The sequence below is a fragment of the Mastomys coucha genome, unplaced genomic scaffold (genome assembly GCF_008632895.1).
Source record: "Mastomys coucha isolate ucsf_1 unplaced genomic scaffold, UCSF_Mcou_1 pScaffold5, whole genome shotgun sequence".
Classification (NCBI taxonomy): domain Eukaryota; kingdom Metazoa; phylum Chordata; class Mammalia; order Rodentia; family Muridae; genus Mastomys; species Mastomys coucha.
Genome location: NW_022196911.1, coordinates 57529919 through 57555897, shown reverse-complemented (window position 1 = coordinate 57555897; position 25979 = coordinate 57529919). Strand labels below are relative to the sequence as shown.

At 37.6% G+C, this 25979-nt stretch overlaps 1 protein-coding gene across 1 annotated transcript in view; it reads left to right on the top strand.

The window, feature by feature from the left end:
• Ncor1 (nuclear receptor corepressor 1) overlaps positions 1-25979 on the top strand; it is an 82643-nt gene that overhangs the window by 11646 nt on the left and 45018 nt on the right. Inside the window, exons 3-10 of the mRNA XM_031354024.1 lie at positions 904-966; positions 3877-4016; positions 5917-6043; positions 11437-11983; positions 15319-15448; positions 17112-17307; positions 24265-24438; positions 25387-25547. Coding sequence (XP_031209884.1) covers positions 904-966; positions 3877-4016; positions 5917-6043; positions 11437-11983; positions 15319-15448; positions 17112-17307; positions 24265-24438; positions 25387-25547 — 1538 coding nt within the window. The remainder of the gene's footprint in view (positions 1-903; positions 967-3876; positions 4017-5916; positions 6044-11436; positions 11984-15318; positions 15449-17111; positions 17308-24264; positions 24439-25386; positions 25548-25979) is intronic.

Genomic DNA, 25979 nt, shown 5'->3' with positions numbered 1-25979 from the left:
CATCTCACCAGCCCTGTTTCTTTTTTCTTTTTTTTTTTTTTAAATTTACTTACTTTAAAAAAAAAATTATGTATATGAGTACAGTGTAGCTGTCTTCAGACACACTAGAAGAGGGCACCAGGTTACATTTTGGATGGTTGTGAGCTACCATGTGGTTGCTGGGAATTGAACTCAGGACCTCTGGAAGGGCAGTCAGTGCTCTTAACCTCTGAGCCATCTCTCCAGACCCTGTTTCTATTTTTTTTTTATAAAGTATTGTTCTTCAAAAGATTTTCATTGTCATATTATTCTTTAAAGGATTATATAACATTTTCCTTATTTACATGATTAACATTATTCAGTTAACATTTAACATAATTTAACAATATTAACTTTAATAATTTAACATTATTCTTTAAATGGATTATATTAGTGATGAAGTGCCCTACTTCACCTGTGTGATTTGGTGCTACCATTTTTCATAAAATGATGTAGAAAGACAATGAATATTGAATAAATGGCAAGCATGATGTATTGAAGCCAAGCAGATGGGAGGATGAAAATGGGCCAGGGCATGTCATGGTGGACTGACTAGCTTTCTCTTTAATTGTGTTGTCTTCTGCTATGGCAGAAGGGAGCTTGCCAAGGGTTTACTAAGTGAGTGCTCTGATTAGGTTATGCTTTCTGGTGGCAGGGCAGGAAGAGGCACTGTGTTCCCTGAGCATATGGCCAAAGGTGTCTGTCAGAAAATAGTGAGAAAGATTTTAACATTAAGAAATGTAGAATTTTTTCATCTAATTGACTCGTAAAAAGTTGATGCTACCTAATTTTATACAAGACAAAGAAGTTATCAGTTATGAATTTTTTGAATGGATAGTTCAATTTGTATTTTTTCTTTTTGCCTGAGTTTTCTTTTTATTTCAGTTTCTACTGAACCTGTTGAGACTTCAAGATGGACGGAAGAAGAAATGGAAGTTGCTAAAAAAGGTAATGAACAACAATGTGTAAAGTTTGGAGCTTATTTTTTTGTTTTATTTTTAAGATTGGTAATGTGTGAAATAAAACACTTTTTTTAATTGAAAAGAATAGGCGAGGGGCTCAAGAGATGGTTCAGTGGTCAAGAGTACTATTCTTCTAGAGGACTTGGTTTCACATCTCACCAGTCACATGATGGCTCACAAACATGTAGCTCCAGTATCAAGGAATCTAATTCTCTCTTCTGACTTCCATGGGTAACAGGAATACACATGGTATACATACATATAAACCAGAAAAACTACAAAAAAACAAACAAACAAAAAACCAACCCTTCAAACATACTTGTGTACACCTAAGTGCAAGTAAAGCATACACACATACACGTGCACATGTACAAAGACTGGGCCAGCCTTCGCTACTTAGTAAGTCCAATGTCAACCTTGATTGTGTGACAAGACCCCATTTATATTCCTAAAAAGGTTTTCTAAAAAGGTAAATAGAATTTTGAAGTAAATTTAAGTAGTATCCAGTAAATAATTAACTTTAGTATAGTTGAAGATGCCCATGTTTGAGGAATTTATGATTCTTTCTGTAGTTTTATTTTGATTTTCATTCGAGAGCAGAGTACTATTTTGATATTTCTACAGTAGTTGTGATTATATGTATTAGAACTCATTTGAGGTTAAATTTTGAGTGTGAAATTATATTTTTATTATTCACAAGTTGTATTGAATAGAATAGAGACTATTTCCTTGTTTTCTATTTGGTTGAGTCCTTCTTTTAGTGATGGATTTGTTTGTTTAGTGTGTGCGCATGACACATGCAATGGAACATAAGTGAAGGTGAAAGGAATCCTCTTCTCCTTCCATTTTGCTTTGAGGCAGGGTCTCTGTGTTGAGGTTTTGTTGCATTCCACTGAGGAGCTTCCAACCAGTTGTGCTTTCCCCATCACTCACACAGGAGTGCTGCCTTCTGGGGTGTGTGTCATTGCTTCTGGCTTTGTATGTGGGATCTGGAGTTCCATTTCAGGTCATTAGGCTCATTCAGCAAATGCTTTACCAACTGAGCCTTCTGCCTAGGATTAGTTAAGTCTTCTAATTATATACCACCAAGAAAATGAGTCAGAGTTGAGGTTGTAACGTCTGTGGCTAAGCAGACACCAATCTGAGTCCTGTATCTGCTTTTTAGTAGTTGGGTGGTCTTCATTGCACCAAAGCACTTTATATACTTTGTTTTTCCATCAGTGTTTACTACTGCAGAATAATTTGAAAGTTTTATACAGGGTAAATAGTAATTTATAGAAAGCTAATCAGCACTATCTTATAATCCTAAAATGAAATTAATATATGTAGCTTAGCCATTTTTTGACATTTGGTATTCATCTCCTTACTGTTTATCAGGTAATGATGAATGCCCCCACTTTTTTTTTTTCCCAGCCAATTTCTTTTTAAGTAATAACCTTGGCTGTCCTGGCCCTGAACTCACAGTGATCTACCTGCCCCTTTCTCCCAAGTGCTGGGATTAAAGATGTGCTCTGAGTGTTTCATTTTAAAATCACATAAGAATATTTTCTGAAAATTAAGTAGTTTAAAGTGTCTGTTTTGAAATATTTTTGTTTAATATTTTGTTAAATATATTATTTATTTACCATATGTGGCAGATGATAAATGTGTAAAATTATTAGAAAGATTTGTACTTTTTTCACGTCATCTTCAGAGAGTGGGTTCTAGAGATTGAACTCAGATTGTTAGTCCTGCAGGATGAGCAGTTTCACCTTCTGAGCCGTCTTCCTAGCCCCCTGCCCTTATATGATTGTCCAGGGTTAAGCACAACTCCTTTGATTGTACTATAAGGATTTCCTGATTAGGTTATCCTCCCAATCCCTAAGTTCCTTTTCTTTTTTTAAGTATCTTTGGTTTTTTGTTTTTGATACAACAAATCATGTAGCCTCAAATTTGGCCTTGAACTTCCGGTCCTTCTGTTTCAGCCTTCTACATATTGGAATTACAGGTATATGCCATTGTACTTGATCTTCTAATTTTTATTATAAAAGGAGCTATTCATATTAATCTTCAAAACCATTGTTCATCTCTACTTACTATGTATCTAATTTTACATAGCTCTCTATATATCTGTATATGAAATTCCATGTTTTCATTCTTTGAACATGTATAGATGTGCTTGAAATGTATGATTAGAGAAATGTTAAAGTGGGATTTATTTGGAGGTTGAACCTAGGGCCTCATGCATGCTAGGCAATTGCTTTACCCCTAAGCACTTTCCCTAGCTCTTTTAACTTTTTATTTTTAACTTTGAATTTTTTCTAAGGTATTTGTGCATTAGCTAAAAAGTTGTTTATAAGTTTTATATACATTGAGTAATTTATATTTGTTTATTATTAAAATACTATCTCGAAGGACCTGGAAATGCCCTGTTTCTCCACTTTGCCATTTCTATACATTCAGCTTTATCCTTATCCCCATGGGGATCTGTGAAGGAGTAAGTTTAAGAAGATAGATGTTAAAGAAAAGCCTAGCTGGGCAGTGGTGGCGCATGCCTTTAATCCCAGCACTTGGGAGGCAGAGGCAGGCAGATTTCTGAGTTTGAGGCCAGCCTGGTCTACAGAGTGAGTTCCAGGACAGCCAGGGCTACACGGAGAAACCCTCGAAAAACCAAAAAAAAAAAAAAAAAAAAAAAAGTTTACCAAATGTGTTAAATATGGGGGTATATATAAAAGTACAAGTGAGTCCTATACCAGTAACTATTTCAATAAATATTGAAGTATATTAACAAATATCTCAAAGTAAACTTTTAGTGTTATCGTTTTAATATCGGTATTCAGGTTACTTTAATATTTCTCTTGTTTGCTTAAATGGTTGGCTTTGATCACTTAATATTTGCTCTGTTTTTAAAATGCAGGCCTCGTAGAACATGGTCGTAACTGGGCAGCCATTGCCAAAATGGTGGGAACTAAAAGTGAAGCCCAGTGTAAAAACTTCTATTTTAACTATAAAAGACGGCATAATCTTGACAACCTATTGCAGCAACATAAACAGAAAGTGAGTAGAGCAGTAGTGGTAAGTGTTTTACTTATCATTTTTTACTTAAAAGTGTTTTGATTCCCCAGAATCCACATAGTAGAAAGAGACCTTTGGCTTTCATATATATGATGAATATGGACATGGATATATACACCTTTTCTCTAACAATAAATTAAAATACAGTTTTTTGTTTGTTTGTTTGTTTGTTTTTCAAGATGGGGTTTTTCTGTATAATACTGGCTGTCCTGGAACCCACTCTGTAGACCAGGCTGGCCTAACTCAGAGTTCTGCCTGCCTCTGCCTTCCAAGTGATTAAAGGTGTACCCCTCCGGGCAGTGGTGGCGCATGCCTTTAATCCCAGCATTTGGGAGGCAGAGGCAGGCAGATTTCTGAGTTTGAGGCCAGCCTGGTCTACTGAGTGAGTTCCAGGACAGCCAGGGCTACACAGAGAAACCCTGTCTCGAAAAACCAAAAAGTAAAAAATAAAAAAATAAAGGTGTGCCCCACCACCTGGCTAAACTACAGTTTTTAAAACCTTCTCTCTAGTCATTTTAGTCATAGAGACTTCAGTTGTTTACATATTAATCTTTTTCAAAAAGATCTCAGGAAGACATTACATAATTCTAATACTTAACAATTCTCAGTATAACATAATTTGCAATGGATAGCACTTTTTTTACCAACAAAATCTTTGCCTTCATTAATCATAAAAAAAAAATGGAATAGTAATACCAAGAACAACTTGCTTCCTATGCAATTTGTTTTACTATTTAGTGTTCATTGCACCATTAATAATATTAAACATTGAAAATTACTTAAGCCTGGTGTAGTGGCACATGCCTTTAACCCTAGCACTCTGGAGGCAGAAGCAGGTGGATTTCTGAGTTTGAGGCCAGGCTGGTCTACAGAGTGAGTTCCAGGACAGAGAAAACTATGCCTGGAAACCCTGTCTTGGGGGAAAAAAAATGAAGAAGGAAAGAAAGTAAGCAATCGGACTGGAGAGAAGAGCACTGACTGCTCTTCCAGAAGTCCTGAGTTCAAATCCCAGCAACCACATGGTGGCTCACAACCATCTGTAATGGGATCTGATGCCCTCTTCTGGTGTGTCTGAAGACAGCTACAGTGTACTTATATGTAATAAATAAATCTTAAAAGAAATTTGGAAGCAAGTGAGCAAATTACTTCAATATTTTAAAGCAGAATTTTAATTGTGTATGAATGAAAATAGTAAAAATTGTTTTAAAGGCTATAGCAGGGACATATTCAGTATATAACTAACTTGGGTTTTCAAAAGTAGAATGTATTACTATATGAACTTATGCAAGGACTTTTGGTATGCATACAAAGATGTAAATATATGTCTATTTATCTAAAAGATTTAAAACAAAAGGTACCAGCCTATATATTTATGATGTTTAGCTATTTTGGATTCATGAAAAGTCATATTTCAAATATAATTTTCTGCCTTCTATGTGTCATATTTGATATCTCTATTAGAATGTGATCATATGTGATTTTTTTATTGGATAAAATAAATATTATCTGAACAGGCTGTGGTCTCAAAATTACAGTTTCCAAAATGATTAAAAAAAAAGTGTTTTGGTGAGTATAGGGGTTGAAACAAGGTCTCGTATATATTGCACAGTTCAGCCTTAAACTTGAACACTCTTGTGTGACCCCAGCTTCCCAAGGGCTGCGATGCAGATGTCAGTGTGGTTTAGGGTTAACTTTTGGTAGGGTTCATGGAAATTGTCCATTGCCCAAAAGGCCAATTTGTGGTTGCCTGTCCTCCAAGCATAGATTCTGTTGTACCCACATGATTTCTTATCACTATGTAAACTATATTGTTTCAGGAATGAAATGTTTTGCTTTGTTTGTCCTTTGATTATTTAATCCAATTACTATTTTATACCTTTAGGCTTCACGAAAACCCCGTGAGGAGCGAGATGTGTCTCAGTGTGAAAGTGTTGCTTCCACTGTTTCTGCCCAAGAGGATGACGATATTGAAGCTTCAAATGAAGAGGAAAATCCAGAAGATAGTGAAGGTATTTCAGAATCCTAAATTGTGTGTGACTTCTGTTACCTCAAATATGAAATTTTAGTTTAGTTGTTGATTGTGTAGGAATTGTTTCACTGAGGAAATACTATATTCGTGCTTTCATGGCCTAGGTTTAAAAACAATATATTCATTTATTTGATCAACAAGTATTTGTTTCTGTGTACTTAAGATTGCACAGTTGGTACAACCAGAAGATCCTGACAATGACCTTCCTGCTTCAGATACTATCTTTGTATGTCTCTCTGTATATCATGGCCAAATTTACTTATTCTGTTGTTATTGTAAGTTAATACATATATTTTTTCATTTTACCGACTCGACGTTGATTTATTTCATATTTTAAGGTTTACACATCATACTTACTTTATCATGTTAGTTGTCTGCATGGCTTTAGTTCCCTGAGCTGAAAAAATAGCCATGTAAGAAACCAAGGGACAATGGCTTAAACAGATTGACAGAGCTTCCTGCAATGTTGAAATTGGATGTATGTTAGTTATAGAAAAATGAAGACAATAATATATTTTAGTTTATATTATTATTTACTATTGTTAATTTTCTTTATAAACTGAGTGCTTCTGCTGTGAGGATTCTTAGAATATTACTGGTAAAGGCACATTTTATTATTAGAGTTCAAACTGTATAATTAGTGCTTGGAGCTTTTCTTGTCAGCTCTTACATTTCAGAAAGGCTTAGGAAGCTCTTTATGCTGCAGTTTTAGAAATACTGACTGTATTTTTTTCTAAAAGTCCTTATTGTCTTTTAACCTTAAAATTTTAAAGTCCTGGAACTCACTCTGTGCCAGTTTCTTTGGGGAGCCCTTGTTCCGCGGGGTGATGAAAGTTCTGGCCAGGTGGGCAAAGGATTCGCTGCATGACAGACAGAAATGACACAAAGAAGTGTGGTATCTGAATGTATTTTCACAAAATAAGAATCAGGCTTATATAGTATACAGAAACAGGGCGAATGTCAGAGATCATGTAGACAGTTAGCAGTCACATCAAAGCTAGTAGATCAAACAGCCAAGTGTAAATGAGTCCTTTAGAAGTACTCTTCCCCACTGGACTACCTTAGTAGCCCTAAGCAAACACCTAACTATGTAATTCTTCTGGATTGTCAGAAATATGCACCAAGGGGTCTCCTTCTAGCTAACCTCTCATGAATAATACATTACTTTAACTTCTGAGAGTGTTTCCTGGGAGCATTTGTGACAGACTCCCCATTTGCCAGGGGAGCCAACCAACTTCTCTCTAATATGTAAAGTAATTTGCCATAAACTTACTTTGTTATAAGTAAACTTTAATGCCTGATCTTTTTCACCCTCTCTGGAGACAGTCTGTTTGATAAGGCAGCTTCCTTGTGGGAATCCCAAGCTAATAACAGATAAGAAATCAATTAGGATCATTGAAACACTGTGGAGGCCAGGAAACAATGTTAAATCTCAGTTTTAGCTATAACAGAATATTTCTTAGGACACCTTTATGCCTGAATAAAGAAAGCATGCAGATTTCTCCACAGACTTTAGCAGAGACCAATCTGGAACACATCTGAGTTAGGAGATGCCAGTGACTGAATACCCAGGAGGCACAAACTCCTTCTGAAGTCATAACACCTCTTGTCTATGATCAGGCTTTTAACCCTGATACTGTAGACCTTACTGTGGTAGACGAGTGCACGCGGCAACTCTGTAGACTCGAACTCAGAAATCCGCCTGCCTCTGCCTCTGCCTCCTAAGTGCTGGGATTAAAGGCAGGTACCACCACCGCCCGGTGTAAATCAACTTTTTCTCCATTAGTTTTTGTGTAAAAAATTGAGGCAATTAATACAAATGTAAAGAGACTACTGGGACAAATCTGCCCTTTGAGGAGGATTGAGAATGGTTCTGGGTAGCTTGATCTGTTCATGATACAAGGACCACAAGCAAGCATCATTTGCTCTCTAATGAAAACTCTCTTCGCAGCTGTGTGTTAAGTGCTATTCCTTGTGGTTATAAATGTGAATAAAGCCTTTACTAATTTTAGTTATATGCAGTTTCCATGGTTTAAAAATAGTCAATGTTAAATTTAATAGCTTGAGTGTTAGAAACCATATCAACTTATAAAAACTATAGTTTTGTAATCATTCCATTTCATTATTAATTTCTTTTTGTGCCTAATTTTTAAATTAAACTTTATTGTAGCTTTGAATATATGGAAATGTATAGGAAAATGCCAGTATGAAGTACTACCTGAGGTTTTGCGACTCTACTGGGGATTTTGAACAGTACTCCCTGTGGATAAGGGGACCGCTGTATTAATCTCTTTGGGCTACTTTAGTAGATTAGTATGTATTGAATTGGTTAAACTACAGAAATATGCTTTTACAATTCTGCAGGTTAGAAGTTCAAAGTCAAGGTGCTTTGCAGAGCTCCCCTGTGTTAAGATCTCTTCCTGGCTTTATAGGCTGCCTGCTGCTACCTTGTTCTGCCTTTACGTAGCCTTTATCTGTGCACTTCTGGTATCACAGTCTGTGGACAGCAACTCATGCTCAAGAGCTCATTTAACTTCAGTTACCTCTGTGAAGCAGATGCAGTGACACTAGAAGTTAGGAGTTGAACATTGGACTTGTGAGAAGGGGACACAGTTCAGTCCACAGTAAAGCCAAGCCTATTTTCATACACTTTTATCTATGGGCAAGGCAGAAGATCCACACCCTGCAAAGTCCCCAAATCAAAATAAGACACATATACATGCACACACATACACCTCCTCCCCTTTTACTATGTTGGCTTGTTTGTTTGTTAATTGCAAGTATGAAAATAAGGTATGGTGCATGAGTTTAGTCTGGTGTTCATGCAGTAGCCATCCTTGCCATCTACAGTAGTCTCCTCATGGCATCCTGTGCTATCTATAGAAGTCTCATAATAGAAACGCATTGTCCAGAGATTTCTAGGCTCTTTCTTACTTCCTTTTAGCTCAGCTTCTTTTGCAAAATATCCTAGAGAATATAGTTACAGGAGCTTACATGACCTTTGACCTCATGCTTCTTGCTAACCCTAAAGAGGTGTCATTGATGCACTTTTTATTATGTGACAAGGCTCTTGTCAGTGGAAGAGTAAAGGTAGGTGATTATAAATAGGAGAACTCCTGTCTATCTTCTTCTAAAATGTCCAGCTGGGTATTTAGGGTAAGAAGAGTTAAATCTGGAAGACTGAAATTTTACTATTTCTGTACTTTACTCTTAGAGCCTGTTGTCAGTCACCAAGGGCTTGGCTGTTTGTTTCCTTATTGTTTGAAAAGGAAGTTTGTTAGCTGGTGCATTGTAGACTACTAGCCAGTTTTATGTATAACAGAGAAAAGGGTGTATTGCGGGTTTTTTTTAATGTTTTTAGGATAAGTAAGTAGTTAACTTTTCTTACTATATAATCAAAAATAAAGATTAAGTCAAGCTTTTTGGTAGCTTTTTATCATTTTGTATCTGATGTTTGGTAATTGCTGCCATTTAGTAAGCTTTACCTGAACTCTAGGCTCATGCATCTACTTTGTAAAAGCCACTTTAGAGTTGACATAGAGAGCAAATACTATAGTCTCACCAGCAGGCTGCTCTTTCTTACCACTATTACCTGTGTCGGTTCCTTGACTCCAGGTCCCTGGTGCTCCATACAGCTCATCAATGCCTGCTTTGTTTTATGTATACTGTGAATATGTTGTGCCATCTCCTTATTTCCATTGTTGATCTCTCCTCTGTGTTATTTTCTTGTTTGTATTCCTTGCCTCTTTTTGTTTCATTCTGGTTTTTCGTTTGTTTTCTACCCAGCATCCTTGTGAAATAAATCCAGCCATGTTTATTCTCTATTTCAAAGCCTGAAACACTTTTCTATTTCCTCAAGAATAAAAGCCCAAGGCTGTCTTGGTGACTAATATGGATAAGTACATGCGGTTACTGATGTGCCTTTGAGCTTTTTGTTGATTATATTTCCATTTATTCTCTGTGCCAACCACACCAATGATTCTTCTGTTGTTTCTGAATAAAATATACCATTCTGAGCCTTGACACTTTCTGATAGCTATACCTGAGTTCTCCCACCTCTGTCCAGAGCTCCCTTTCTTTAGCCTCCTTCTGAGATATCTCTTTACTGTTTGTACTGCTTCCTCTACTACTTATTTAGTTTATATTGTCACTGTATTATCACATAATATATTTGAAGAAATATTTACTATTCTGTAGATTCCATGAGATTGTGTAATTGTAATTTATGGGGGTTTGAGTGATGGCCCAGTGCTTAAGAACACTTTCTGCTTTTACAGAAGAACCGTATTTGTTCCTAGCACCCACGTGGTGGCTCACAATCATCTCTAGTAATTCTGGTTTGGCAAAACACACATACATATAAAAAAGAAAGAAAAAAATTAAGAATATAATTTGATTTTCAGTGCTATGTGTACCCCAGTACCTTTAAAAGCTCTGTGCACATATGTATTTGGATAAATGAAAAACCGAATTGCCAGTTTTAAAATTATTCTATTGAAAATATTTATTCATAGATGGTCATATAATATTTTTCACTTCAACAATATAATTTTATCCTAGTTAGGATTTCTCTTGCTGTGATACACAATAAGCATTGTGTGAAACACAATGAGCATGGGACAAAAAAGGTTTACTTCTTCTTATAACTCTGAGGTCACACTGCATCACTGACCAAGTTAGGGCAGGGATTGAAGCAGAAGCTATGGAGAAGTGCTGCTTAGTGGCTTTTCCAGGTTAAACGTCACAGGTGTCTTCCGCTCCCCAAGGCCACGTGCCCAGGGGTGGCACCCCAGTGAACTGGGCCTTCCCACATCAGTCACCAGTCAAGCAATCGCCTCAGAGGCGTGCACACACACCAGTCTTAGGGTGGCAGTTTCTCAACTGTAGTTCCCTCATCTCAGATAACTGTAGTTTGTGTCACATTAACAAAAACTTCTACGTGGACAAACTTCATTGTGTCAAAGTGAACCTATTTTTCTAAAGATATTTCTGTGTGTTTTCAGACATGTTGTATATTGTCTTATGCTAACTTTTTAACATTAAAAAAAAAATCTTTCACCTAAATGTTGTCATTCATGGAATAGTTTTGTTTAGTTTTTTTCCCCCATCTTTCTCTGTCTTTAAAATAAACTATTTTTTAGACAAGAAACCATTTTAGAAAGAATTTTTACTTTTAATTTCAGAAAGTCAAGACATTTTGATCTTTCACTTTTACACCTTTAGAGCACGTTAGCTTTGCCAGAAGCTGCTCTTACCTCCCTGATGTCACCACAGGAGTCAAGTTCATCCTAACAAGTGCTTTCAAGCATGGTTTCTGTCAGCACCTGGAACCTGTTCATTATCAGATTTTTATGCTGTATCATTATCTTTAAGGTGCTGAAAATAGTTCTGATACAGAAAGTGCTCCCTCTCCTTCACCAGTTGAAGCTGCCAAGGCCAGTGAAGACAGCAGTGAAAATGCTGCTTCTCGAGGAAACACCGAACCTGTGGCTGAGCTTGAGGCCACCACTGACCCTGCACCCTGTGCATCTCCCTCTTCAGCAGTTCCAACCACAAAACCAGCAGAAAGTGAAAGCGTGGAGGCCCAGGTGACTGACAGCGCCAGTGCGGAGACCGCAGAGCCGATGGATGTAGACCATGAGGAGTGCGGTGCCGAGGGCAGTTCTGTTCTTGATCCACCAGCCCCTACCAAAGCTGACTCCGTGGACCCAGAAATGCAGGTACCAGAAAATACTGCGTCTAAAGGTGAAGGGGATGCCAAGGACAGAGACTTGGAGAGCACCAGTGAGAAGACAGAGGCTAGAGATGAAGATGTGGTAGTGGCTGAGCAGATCCAGAGGCCTGAACTACAGTCAGACAACGACTCCAGTGCCACATGCAGTGCAGATGAGGATGTAGAAGGAGAGCCAGAGAGGCAGAGGTGAGACTTGACCTTGTTTCCTCTCTACTGCTTTCTGGCTCATTGGCTGAACAGTTCTGTCCACAGAGATGGCGCCTATAAGAGATTGGCAAGCTCCTAGCAGTCCATGGTTTTAATATTGAGCAATTGTGTGGTTTTGGTTTTTGTTGTTTTTAAATGACACATGATAAATATCTTCTATATCTGTATTGTTACATATAGTCTGTGATAGGGAAGGGGCAGGCTGGTTTTCAGCCAACAGAGTTATGAATAATATCATAAGCAAATTGTAGCATCTAATGTTGGCAGGAGTAGTATGTGGTGAAAAAGGTAAAAATGAGGGGCCTTGGCTTCAACTCTAACTCTGGATTTGTCTAAGTTGGTTGGACCTCAAAACAAAGTTTGTCTAGCCCATTGTCATAGATTAAAGAGAATGCTCCAAGGAGAAATGTCCTTGTTAAAATGTTTTGAAATTGTTTTTATTAATTTATTATTTGGGGGGCTTGGGGGACAGGCTTTTGTTATGAGGTCAGGTTAGACTTGAACTTGATATGTAGCCCAGGCTGGCCTTATATTTCCTGTTACTTCTTCTGTCTCCTAGTACTAGGATTACTGACATATCTGTGATGAGGGGTTTTTTCCTCCCTCCCTTCCTTCCATTCTTTCTTTTTTTTGTTTTTTTTGTTTTTGTTTTGTTTTTGGTTTTTGGTTTTTGGAGACAGGGTTTTTCTGTGTAGCCCTGGCTGTCCTGGAACTCACTCTGTAGACCAGGCTGGCCTCAAACTCAGAAATACGCCTGCCTCTGCCTCCCAAGTGCTGGGATTAAAGGCATGTGCCACCACCGCCTGTCTTTTATTTTACTTTATTTTTTGCATTGTTGAGAATCAAAGCTAGAGCACCACACATGCAGTGTAAGCACTTTCACTAAACTATATCCAGCCCCTGAAAATTCTGGAGCTTATAACTAAATACACACTAGTAGACATTATATTGACTTTTTATATTGGTTATAATTTTAAATTAGTCATATTTATGATATAAAATATCAGTTATGTTAATTATTTAGATTTTATTTGTGAAGAAGGAAGCATGTGTGGCATGGTCAGAAATCACTTAGGGTAGTTGGCTTTGTCTTTTCACCACATTGGTTGCAAGGATTGGACTTTGGTCATTTAGCTTAGTGACAAATGCTTTTTTACCTGTTGAGTCATTTCACCAGCCTGAGATGAATTTAAGTCATTAAAGGCAAATTTATAATAAAAATGCATAATTGCTGTCAGGGCTTTTATAATGACATTGTACAGAGATGGTAATTTGATAATGTTAATATCAGGGTGTTCCATTGTCTTTGAAAGAAATGTAATCACTTATAATCAGAGAAGTTGGATTGCTGCAGATTCCAAAAATAAAGTAAGACTGAAATTGCTATAAAATTGAGCATTCTCCCCCTCAAAACCTTGTTTACTTTTAATAATATTAAGATGAATGAACTTCTCATTAGAAGTCATATTCTACTCAGAGCTTAGCTTTGTGCAGTGTGCCTTGCTGTCACTGTACGAGTTTACGTTTACTGCTCTGATTAGTGCTGATATAGGTGCTGCAGTGACTCCTGACTCTCTCCTAGAAGAGAGTCAGCTCTAGAAGTTCCATCAGTAAACACTGAATAAGATGGGGATTTTGTGCAATATCCATTTGTTGGAAAATGCAATCGTCTAGTTCACTTTTTTTTTATCTCAAAATACTGTAGAATTCATTTTAATTGTCCAAGTTTTTTATACATGTGTGCGCGTGCGTGTGTGTGTGTGTGTGTCTTTGTCTGTCTGTCTGTCAGTCTGTCTGTCCATTTCCTATATGGAGGTGAGAACAACTTGCAGGAGTCTCCCCTTCTGCTCTCTGGTCTCCGGGGACTGACTGCAGGTTGTCTATTTGGCAGCCGGCATCTTTGCCTGAGTTATCCTGAGGTCCAGCTCCAGTCTTTATCTAGAGTGATATACATGGATTAAAGCAGTGTCGCCTTTTCACCTTTAATAAGAATTGTCTATGTTTTATGCTGTTAGGTTTGTTAACTTTATTTTATAAGAAGAAAAATTAGGATGCCAGTGACCTAAGAAAGTGAGCATCATAAGACATTTGATATGGTTGGCAGGTGCTCAGTAGCAGAGCATGACATTCTTGGTTTCATCCCCAACACGACCACCACCAAAAAAATGAGAAGCTCCTCAGGAAAAACAAAAATCACTGTAAAATTATGGTAAATTCTGAATAAAATTCTAAAGTGTATAAAACTTTGTTAAAATGATATTTTCAGTTTTCTACATCTTTAATATCAGCTTTCAAGAAAGCAGTTTGTAAGTTAATTTTCTTTATAAATTTTTATTTTTCTCACCAATCCACAGATTTAAAAACATTTCTCTTTACCCACTGTCCATTATAGCATTGATTAATATGACAAAGGCTGTAAAATACAGCACCATTTTATTATGTGTATGTGTATAAAATTTATCAAGTTTATATATATTGGACATCCTAAACTCATGTGTAGATATTGGAGACAAGTGAAAGAGGTGCTATGTGAAATGTCTGGGTGGGACTGTATGAGCAGAGGGACACATAGCTCTGTGAATCTGCTATGTGGAAATGCTGGCACTATATTTTACATTAGTAAGAATTCTGATGTTTGAAATTTAGTATAAATTACCAAATTTTAAATGGCAGCAGTTGCTTCTAGCCTGTGATCCCAGGAAAACATTCTATAATAAGGAATTAGTTGTTTGTTGTCATTTTTGTTTTTAATTATCACAGTTACACTGTGTGTATGAATAGGAGTCATATATAACCCAGTATACATGTGTAGCCCAGAGGACAAACTTGTGAGAAATGCTTCTCTCCTTTTACTGTGTATCTGTCCTGGGCATTGTCTGTCTCGGTGACAAGTGGTTTTACGCTCTGAGCCACCTCATTAGTCCCAAGGAGCTAGTTTTTAACTTATGCTTGTATGTTAGTAAATTGATGCTAGTTTTCATTGGTTTTGTTGATACTGTTTTTTGTCGATTAAATGTAGATAAGTATCAACTTGAAAGTCAATATTAAATTTCTTTAATCTGGAAAATTAGTGTTATAGGCCTTTTGTTTTCTCTCCTACTTTCAAATATTTATTAATTGTACTATGATTTGAATGTAAGGTCATGCTCACACCAGGCAAGGTTGTACTAGTGAGCTATACCCCAGCCTTCCTCCCATCTCATTAAAGAGAATGTCACACACATGCACTCTTAAAATGAATTGTGGTGATTTTACTTTCAAAGACACAAAGAAAAATAACTTATTTTATCTTTATTTGAAACTGCCAATTATAGAGTATTTCCCATGGATGCAAAGCCTTCATTGTTAAATCCTCCTGGATCTATACTAATCTCATCCCCTATTAAACCAAACCCATTGGATCTGCCACAGCTTCAGCATCGAGCTGCTGTTATTCCACCAATGGTAAGTGCTATTGTTACTGAAACATAGAAACCTTCATGGACATATTTCTTCTCTCTTTTACTTGTCTCTCAGAATTTTTTAAATATTGTGGTGAAAAGCAGGCAATGTGAAATTAACTATTTTAGTCAAATTTTTTTTGTTTATTCTCATGTATTGCGTTGTTCCTAAGATTACATGTATCTTAATTAGAAATTTAAGATTCCACATAGGATTTAAAATTTCTGTTAGACCAAAATTGCTTGCTTTGATTTGGTTTGGTGGCACAAGGAGGAAAAGCTATGTTTACATGTAAAGCAAAAGATAGAAAGTCATATTTGGCCATTTACAGTAAGGCATATAGTAGTGCTTAGAGCATAGGTTTATGTTAGTTCTCTGAGCTTTTATGGCTGTTTGTTGCATATCAAGTATTTAATAATCATAAAGAAATAAAAACATAGTTGCAATCTGTCTTAGTTAGGGTTTTACTTCTGTGAACAGACAGCATGACCAAGGTGACTCTTATAAGGACAACATTTAATTGGGGCTGGCTTATAGGTTCAGAGGTTCAGCCCATTATCATCAAGATGGGAACATGCCAGCATCCATGCAGGCATGGTGGTGTTAGGGGAGCTGAGAGTTCTGCTTCTTCATCTGAAGGCTGCTAGCAGAATACTGGCTTCCAGGCAGCTAGGATGAGGGTCTTAAAGCCCACAGTGACACACCTACTACAACAAAGCCACACCTTTTAATAATGCCACTCCCTTGGCCAAGCATATACAAACCATCACACAAGCCAAGCAGGTTGTGCACTTTTGTAATCCCAGTGTTCAAGAGGTTGAAACAGGAGGATTGTTGTAAGTTTAAGTCAGCCTGGGCCATATAGTGAATGGCTAGCTAGCCAGGGCTACCTATCTCAAAAACAAGACAAAAACTGTAATTACAAAGTGGGACAAAGCTGTATGCTATGAAAACAATGTCAAGGACTGAATGAAAAGTCAATCAGAGTGGTTCCCATGTTCCAGTCTATCTGGTGTGAGTTGGGTTTGGGTAAGGAAGGTTCGGGAAGATGAAGAAGTCAAGGATGATGACCATATTCCTTGCTGAGGTCTGTTTCTAAAGGGGAGAGTAAATAAAAAAGAGGCAGTAGGTTGTTGAGTAGAAAGTTCCTTTGAGCTATTCAAATGGACTCACCAGTAGGCAGTTTATTGTGAGTGTGATCTTTGTTCTGTCTTTTTTTTTTTTTCTTTTAGAACTGAAGACGGAACCCAGGGCCTTGAGCTTGCTAGGCAAGCACTCTACTACTGAGCTAAATCCTTAGTCCAGAGTGTGAACTTTGTATCTGAGTTGTTGTCATAGAGGGAATGTAAATCTATAGAAATGCACGTGATTGGTCAGAAAGAGCAATGTGGAACGAGGCCAAAGACAGATCGATCAGAAGTACTTGATTAGATAAATGATCTTTAGTTTCTAGGTTTGATTTCTTTTGTCACAGCTTTTATGATTTCTGCTGTGATCAGTTCTTCAGTAACTACCTAGCATTTTTTTGAAGAGTTCTTTAATTAAAACATGGTCAAATCATTTTAACCTCTAGCATTTCAGTAATAAGTATTACTTTTAACAGTTGGTAATTACTGTTATAATGGTCATTGGCACATTTCAATTCAACTTTTTTGATACCTTGTAGGTTTCTTGCACCCCATGTAATATACCAATCGGAACGCCTGTAAGTGGCTATGCTCTTTACCAACGGCACATTAAGGCCATGCATGAATCAGCACTCCTGGAGGAACAGCGGCAGAGGCAAGAACAGATAGACTTGGAATGCAGAAGCTCTACAAGCCCGTGTGGCACTTCTAAGAGTCCAAACAGGGAGTGGGAAGGTAGGGAGTCAAGCTAAACCCCCAGTTAGTGTCTGTCTTTTGTGCTGTGTATGTGATTTCAGTTTATTACGTATGTCCCTGACAGAAGAGTCCTTAAACCAATGCTGGTTATACTGTACTATAATACTGGTGACTACCAAAAACAGCAGTAATGTTGTTAATAGCATTCTAGGTGGTGACTTTTTTGAATTCATTCCTCTTCTGAAAGTATAAAAACCATGTGTTATCCTCTATGAATCTGACTTTTCAAAGTAGAAATTCATGTTCTGTTTTTGAGGCAAGTCACCTGTACCTGCGTAATGTTCTAACAGATGTGATGAAGACATCCTTTTGTAGCAAATAGTTCTTACCCTGACTCCGTGTTTAGCCTGTTAACCATGTGGCTGTGGGCAAAGACGATCTAGCTTTACTTTAGTTTTCTTATCAACAAAATGAAAATAATAATACATATATATCTTGCTAGGGTTATAATAAGAGTGAACAGTCAACATTGTTATATAATACATGGCTCAGCTTTTATATACAGTGTAGACTACTACTGAAGTACTGGTCACTGCCATATCACTTATTGCTTCAAATGATATATTTGAATTGACTCATTCTGTTACAGTTAAAGCATGATACATTTTTACTTAATATGAGGAGGTGATTTCTAAATTTTAATAATTTGTCTGAAATGGTTAAAATTAGCACATGATTGTTAGTATTTTCAAGTATGCTTAGAATGTATGAATACTAAGATTGTCTATACAAGCCATGTGTGCATGTCAAAGGCTACTTAATGTAAAAGTGGGATTGAAGAGTAGTTGGCCCTACTGACTCCTTACTCCCTGCCACCCCAGTGATGTGTTATTAGCTACATAACATACTGTACCTCTTACAATCGGTAGACTTATGAGCTCATTGTCTTAAACACGAATTGCTTTTTAATTATTACATATGTGCTAATATAGTATGCATTTAGGGGATTGGAATCTATTCTCTCCTTCCACAATAGGATCTGGGGATCGAATTTAGGTCAGCGGGCTTTCATAACAAGCCCTGTTACCTTCTGAGCCTTTTCAGTGCCCTTAAATGCAGATCTCATGCTAGCAAAAGTGTGAACTAGGGGAATAATGCTGAGGCACAGAAAGAATGCAAAGTAGCTTTCCCTCTCTGTTAACAAGTGAACCCATTGCGTCATGGACAGCTGCCCACTAGCTCACATCACTAGCCATAAGTAAATGTTTCTTCTTTTGTTATTTTCTTTTCCTCTCTTTTTTCCATTCTCTTTCCCTTCCCCCTGCACCAAGTGCTGGGTTTTCATAGCGTATATCTCAAAAATCTCTCCTAAGTGAATATTTCTTGAATGGAAGTAGGTAGTGATTTTTGATGACTTTTAGGCTTTTTATTAAATTGCATCTTTAATCCCTAATTATAAAATCAATACAGTGGGTATACACAGCTTTAATCCTAGCACTCAGGAGGCAGAGGCAGGCAGAGTTAAAGGACAGCCTAGTCTACAGAGTGAGTTAGAGTAAGTTCCTTGACAGCCATAGTTGAATAGAGACTTTGTCTCACATCCTACCCTTGCCCAGCCGTCAAACGTGATGTGTCCTGCTTCCTACTTTCTTCTTTCTACTGGATATTAGCTTAGACCAAGTGCTTTGCACTGCCACATCCCACCCTCAGAGATGGTTATCTTTTAAATATCTTAGTTATGACAAAACCTAGTATAGATGAATTATAATAGAGGCCTAGTTACTTAGTCTTTATACATTATTTAGGATAGGTTGGCTTTTTTGTTTTTTCCCCTTTGGTTTATTATTATTATCAATTTGGTTTTGGTGTTTTGGTTTTTTGTTTGTTTGTTTTGTTTGGTTTGGTTTTTGGTTTTTGGTTTTTGGTTTTTTGAGACGGGAGTTTCTCTGTATTTCCCTGGCTGTCCTGGAACTCACTCTGTAGACCAGGCTGGCCTCGAACTCAGAAATCCGCTTGCCTCTGTCTCCCAAGAATGGGATTAAAGGCATGTACCACCACTGCCCAGCTGGTTTTTTTTTTAAGACAGGATTTCTCTGTGTAACAGCCCTGGCTGTCCTGGAAATCCTTTTGTAGACCAGGCTGGCCCTTCTTCACCTGCCTCTGTCTCCTGAGTGTTGAGATTAAAGAAGTGTGCCTCAACCACTGCCCGGCTAGAATAGGTTTTTTTAAAAGATAAAATAAAACTTATAAAAAAAGTGACATTTACTTCAATTATTTGTTGAGCTCCTGCCAAAGCTTTGTATTATTCAGTTAATAATATGTGGGTGATTCTAATTGGATATAGTTTAGAACATTAACATCTTTACTCAGTCTGCCTTTGAACTGTATTGAAGAACTAGAGTAACTGAACCAGGCCAAGTTTCTCTGCAGTTTTTCTCTGCCTTTGTTCTGTGTGGTTAAGATTTCAGCAATGCCTGAATTTTTAATCATAATTCAGTGACCTTAAAATCAGACTTTCATGTTAAGTTAATATGACATTAAGTACCTTACAGTTTGGTTTAGCATGATGTTACAAAGTGGGATTGTCTTTTATATTTAATCTAAAGGTTTTGCCTTGCTAGCCCACCTAATATATACCTCCAGTATTTTAATTTCTACAAGCTGTATGTCTCTCCTTTGAGGATGTTCCTAAATAGTTCAATGTCTGGGATGTTCTTCCAGATAGCATTTACATGTTTATACTTGAATTACATCTCTATGGAAAACATGACAAATATTTTAATACAACTTCACATAACAGTTTATAGACTAAAAAATAGCTGGTGTGTCAGTTTTTATATAAATACCATCAGCTCATCATGACAATTCATATTTGTAATTCCAGTACTTGAAGGTTAAGGCAAGGAGATTTCCCCCCAACTCTCCCCCTCCCTCTGTCCTCCTCCCTCCCTCTCTTTTTCCTTCTTTCTTTCTTTCTTTCTTTCTTTCTTTCTTTCTTTCTTTCTTTCTTTCTTTCTTTCTTTCTTAAGTTTGAGACCATTTTGAATTATATAGTGAGTTCTAAGCCAGCCCAACCCACAGAGTGGGACCTTGTGCCTCAGTAACTTAGGAAAAGCCCCTCACCAGCACACTACCAAGAAGGAAGATACCTATTGGGACTGGGCTAGGATGGCGTTGACTTTGGCTGTTGTGCTTACGTTTCTTATATTTGTTGCTTTTTTAAAACGAGTTTGGTACAAACAGTTATTGCAGGCATCCCTCCTTTAAATTATACTTTAAAAATTCTTTAAAGAATTGTTTTCGTTTTCAACTGTCATTTCCCCAGATTGACCCCTGCTTTGCTCAAAGCTTCCAGTGAAGCAGCTTGGGCATAACAGAAGTTATCGGTTAGAAGTTCTAGTGCACATTTAACAAAATCTATCCAATCAAAGTAGGTTTCTGCTTTTGTGCAACTCAAACAATTTTGTGTTTATTTTGTTATTTCATTTGTTTTGTTTTCCTACTTCTGTATACACAGTGATAAAATTGATGTAGTTAGAATCTCAATTTCTACCAACATTTTAAATGAAATTTTCTACATATTTATAAATTATTTGAAATAGTAGACTAGCAGTCTTTGAGTTTTGATATATTATATTAAATCCTCTAGGAAAAAAATGCATTTGTTTGTTTGTTTGTTTGTTTGTTTGTTTGTATCCATACACTGGCCAATCCTTTTACTTCAGCCTCCTAAATATTGGGATTATAAGTATGTGGTGCCACAGCCTGTATGAGCATCATCATTTTGATGGGTATCCCAGTCAGAAATTCAATACCTATCCAATTCAAATGCTTTGGTCGGGCATTCTTCAGAAGTGTTTGAAAAATTCCATTAACCTCTTCGTTGTGATAGCTAAATGAGTATTATATTGTGCTTTCCTAGTGAGAAAGCACTCCTAAGAGATTAATTAAGGAAAGGCTCCTGAATAATAGCATGTGAGTAGTTCTGGCTCATGTACACAAAGGAACCGACCCTGGACAGAAATTCCCCTCAGCTTATAGGCTCAGTACCTAAGTTATACTTTGAACAAGTCTACTTTGTTCAACAGAGACAGAAGTTCCAAGGTTTGGTTGTTTGGAGAAATGAAAAGTAAAATATTGTCTTAGTTTTCCTGAGCTAGAGCAGGGCTGCTTTTCCCAGACAGCCGTTAAGTGGATCATCCTGGCAGCAGATTTTCACTTTTCCTTGTAAGAGGCATGAGATGCAATAGCACTGCCAGCTAGGGATGTGCTCTTTAAACTGCTCGGCAAAAGCAGCGTTTCTCTGTTAGCTAACTTTTACTTTCATGTGATAATGTTTTCTGAGAAAGTTTATTGATAAATCCTTCATAAATTTATTAGTTTTATTTCCTCTTTTGGTTTTTTGTTTTGTTTTGTTTTGGGGACATGATTTCTCTGTATAGCCCTGGCTGTCCTGGAACTCACTCTGTAGAACAGGCTGGCCTTGAACTCAGAAATCCACCTGCCTCTGCTTTCCAAGTGCTGGGATTAAAGGTGTGTATCACCACCGCCTGGCCTATTTCCTCTTTTAAATTCATGGAAAGCATGGCATCTAATGCTTGATATTATAGTCATTGTTATTTCTAACAGCACGGTACTGCTTGTGCCTGTCATAATAAGTATTTGAAACCAGTCATGGACTTTGACACTTGAAGGGGAGCTGCTAGTATAGTAACAAAGTTTAAGTATTTAAAGAAAGAAGACTGATTGTTGTTTTGCATGATAATATTATCTAAAAAGTATAAAGGAGACTTGGGAGGTGGCCAGGGTAAGAATGCCTTCCTCCCAAGGCAGACCACCAACCTTTGACCGGAGTTTGACTCCCAGAACATCTGGAGGCCTGAAGGCGGGCTGGCCTCTAGCATGCAGCATGTCAGGTAAAAAGAAGGCCTTGTCTCTACAAGAGGGACAGCAAGGGCTCCTGAAAGCTGTCGCCATGCATTCCGTAACCTGTGCATACAGTAATCATATATATAACAATAACATAAACACTTACAATTTACAGTAAGTAAAATTTAAAAAAAAACAGACATAAAATTAGCTGAAAATTATTTGAGTTAAAAGGAAGCTTTTCCTAGAAAAGGCTGTTTTACAGAAAACCTCTATATTTTCTATATATCTGAAGTATCCAGTTACATATATGTGAAAGAGATAATTTTCCCAGCACAAGAATGTATGAGACCTAGGAATAGTTTTAACAAATGTGACAGGTTATTTTTAATTCAGTATTAAAAGAATTCTCCTGTCCTTTATTTGTTCGTAAGTTTAATGTGAACCAAATGAAAATTCCAATGACATTTTAGGTAGAAAGTACCCCAAATGATTTAAAATCTAAACTTCCTTGGTAATCTGAGTGTGCCGGCATAGATCTACATTCCCAGCACTTGGGAGGCTTCTTTCTATTTTATGTACACTTGTGTTCTCTCTGCATGTATATCTGTGTGAGGGTGTCAAATCCCCTGGAACCGGAGTTACAGACAGCTGTGAGCTGCCATATGGATGCTAGGAATTGAACCTGGGTCCTTTGGAAGAGTTACCAGTACCTTTGAGCCATCTCTCTAGCCACCCAAAGTCTGTTTTTAAAAACCAATCCAAACAAAAAAGCTGAAAGGATAAATGGATAAGATTAGGAAGTGAAAAGAATAATAATATAGTAAGCATTTGCTCAGTCAGCTGTTAAAATGTCACATATCTAAGTTAACCACAGTATATCAGTTTTGGTTTGGTTTGGTTTGGTTTGGTTTTTTGAGACAGCATTTCTCTGTATAGCCCTGGCTGTCCTGGAACTTACTCTGTAGACCAGGCTGGCCTCGAACTCAGAAATCCACCTGCCTCTGCCTACCAAGTGCTGAGATTAAAGGCGTGCGCCACCACCACCTGGCTAGTATATCAGTTTTAATTTAATAAAGATTTAGATGGCATGATTCCATATACCCATATTATTATGAGTATTTAGGAGATGTATGTAAGAGGATCTCCAGTTTTAGGCTATCTGACACTACCATCACCACCACCACCACCCCCCCAAAAAGGAAGAAAAGAAATTTTTATCTTTATATATTATTTAAAATATTATATGTTAGGATGTATAGACAAATTGTGTAGAGGCCGGAGATCAACCCTGGGTACCCCTCTTGGGTTTCTTAGAGTTTCTCAGGATTTCTTTCTAGTACTAATTACAGTTTCTTACCCTATGCTAAGTTGGCTGGCCAGAGAGTGTCCCAGGTATTAGCTTGCCTCCACATCCCCACCTCCCACCACCACCCCAGCACTGGGATATGTGCCACTGCTCCTAGCTCTTTTACATGAATAGACTCATTATAGTTTTTAAGGACTGTACCACTGTAGTGCCTCCTCAGTCCTCTGTTTGTAGTGGTATGACTGCATTGTTGGCATGACATTGAAACATTGCATTGTTAGTGTGGAAATATCTTTCTAGTTAAGTAATTTTTATCATTATTATTGCAGTTATATTCATAGGTTTTTTTTTTTAACTTGTGAGTGGTTTTAGATAAGCTTTATCTGTATTTGTTTGAAAAGACTTCTGCTGTTTCTTATGTTTACTTTTCTAGATATCACCAAGCTAATTATAAGAATTGAAATTCTCAAAGAACTGACCTGTAATTCAGGGCAGACTTGAATTCACAGATTCACTTGATAATTCAATGTTTGTCTGCTATAGTTTTATTGCATGTCAAAACACTTGATATTCTTTATGACCTTTTGTCCTTTAAAAGTAAAAATTGTCATTGAATTTCTGAGGGTTTTGAATCTGAGGGAAACATAGCAGATTTAGATTTAGTAGAATTTCTTAACATTTCTGTGGGTGGATTTGTCCACAGCAAGTTTAGACCTTGTTATTAGCATGTAGACGGATCTGCCCTCGGATGGTGTGGGCCTGGTCCTTTCACACTATTTTAATTTGGGGTTCTTCCCTTATTGTGACAACTTTCATAGGAGAATCAGTCGCCTATGTGCCTTATGCTGAGGTCAGACGTGCTCTAGAACAGGAAGCGCAGATGCACAGTACCGCAGCGAGGTCAGCCTCACCCTGTAGGCTCTCTCCAAGAGAAGTCAGTAAAGCCGCCTCACAACCCGATATGAGTGCAGCCCGCTGTAGTGTCCCTCCAGGTAAATATTGCCTTTCTGCACAGTGGCTGCCGGCCATCTACCCACAGGTATTCCCTGTGGTGTTTTAATCTCGTGAGTGACTGTACCACTGTAGTGCCTCTTCAGTCCTCTGTTTGTAGTGGTATGACTGCATTGTTGGCATGACATTGAAATATGGCATTGTTAGTGTGGAAATCACTTTCTTGTTGAGTAATTTTCATCATTATTATGGCAGTCTTCCAGGACATGTTTTTGCTGTCTTGGAAAGACTCTCTTCTTTCTCTGCATTTCATTGTCAGTTGTATTCAGATTCCCTGTGCCACTGGGAAATCTGTGTTGACACACTTATACTGTGATTGGCTTTCCTTTTAACAGTACAACTATTTTGTAAAAATCCTTGAGAGTTTTCCCCCTCAGAAATTCAAGTGTACTGTGAAAGCCAGAATCAGTAATATTTCTCAAATTACGCAGCTACGTCTGTCTACAGAGTGAGTTCCAGAACAGCCAGGGCTATACAGAGAAACCCTGTCTCGAAAAAACAAACAAACAAAACAAAACAAACAAAATTCTGCAGCTACGCAGAGGATTTATGGTGGGTGTCAGCCAGGCCTCCTACTGTGTGAGCAGCAGCTGTGTCTTAGAAGAACCTCCCTGATCTTCTTTGTAAGTGTCAGAGGGTAATGAAGAAAGTCAAAGTTACTCATAAAGATTGCCTCTGTTAGCTGAGAAATCAGTTTTGAATGCTGTAGTGTGAAATAAATGGAATATGTTTACCTTACAAATAACCATTTCAGATTTGAGTATGCACATTGAAAGTACTTTAAAAAGTGAAAATACTCATCTTTAGCTTCATCTGACATTTACAATTTAATTTGTGATCTAAAGATTCAGGAATGCTTACTGAGAAAGGTAGCCTGTGGCATACTAGGAAATTGACCATTCTAAATCCCTTTTTTTTCCATTAATAAGTCCTTCAACCTGCTCCACATCAAGTGATAACTAGCCTTCCTGAAGGGGTTCGGCTTCCAACAACACGACCAACCAGACCACCACCTCCCCTCATCCCATCGTCTAAAACCACGGTGGCATCAGAGAAACCATCCTTTATAATGGGGGGGTCCATCTCACAGGTAAGCTGGCTTTTCTTTACAGCAGATTTCTGTTGAATATTATTTTGGTTAGCCCTTTATTTATTCTTACTAACTTATTAGTGTACTAATAAGCAGTCAGGTTCCTTCCTAGGCAGTCTCCTCTCCTATTTTCTGTAGCCACGTGTTTGGCCATCCTCACTGTTCTAGCACTCATATGAACAGGATCATACACTGTGCATTCGTTTATGTTTGCTTTTATCTCAGTTTAAGGATTTTAGAGATTTAGTCAAGTTGCTGTGTGTTATCAGTAGCCTTTTGACTGTTCAGCACTCCTGTGGAAGGAACCCTGGAGGCTTGTGAATGGAGGCTCCTTAGGAACCCTGTTCAGCACTTCTGTGGAGGGACCCTGGAGGCTTGTGAATGGAGGCTCCTTAGGAACCCTGTTCAGCACTCCTTCTGTGGAGGGAACCC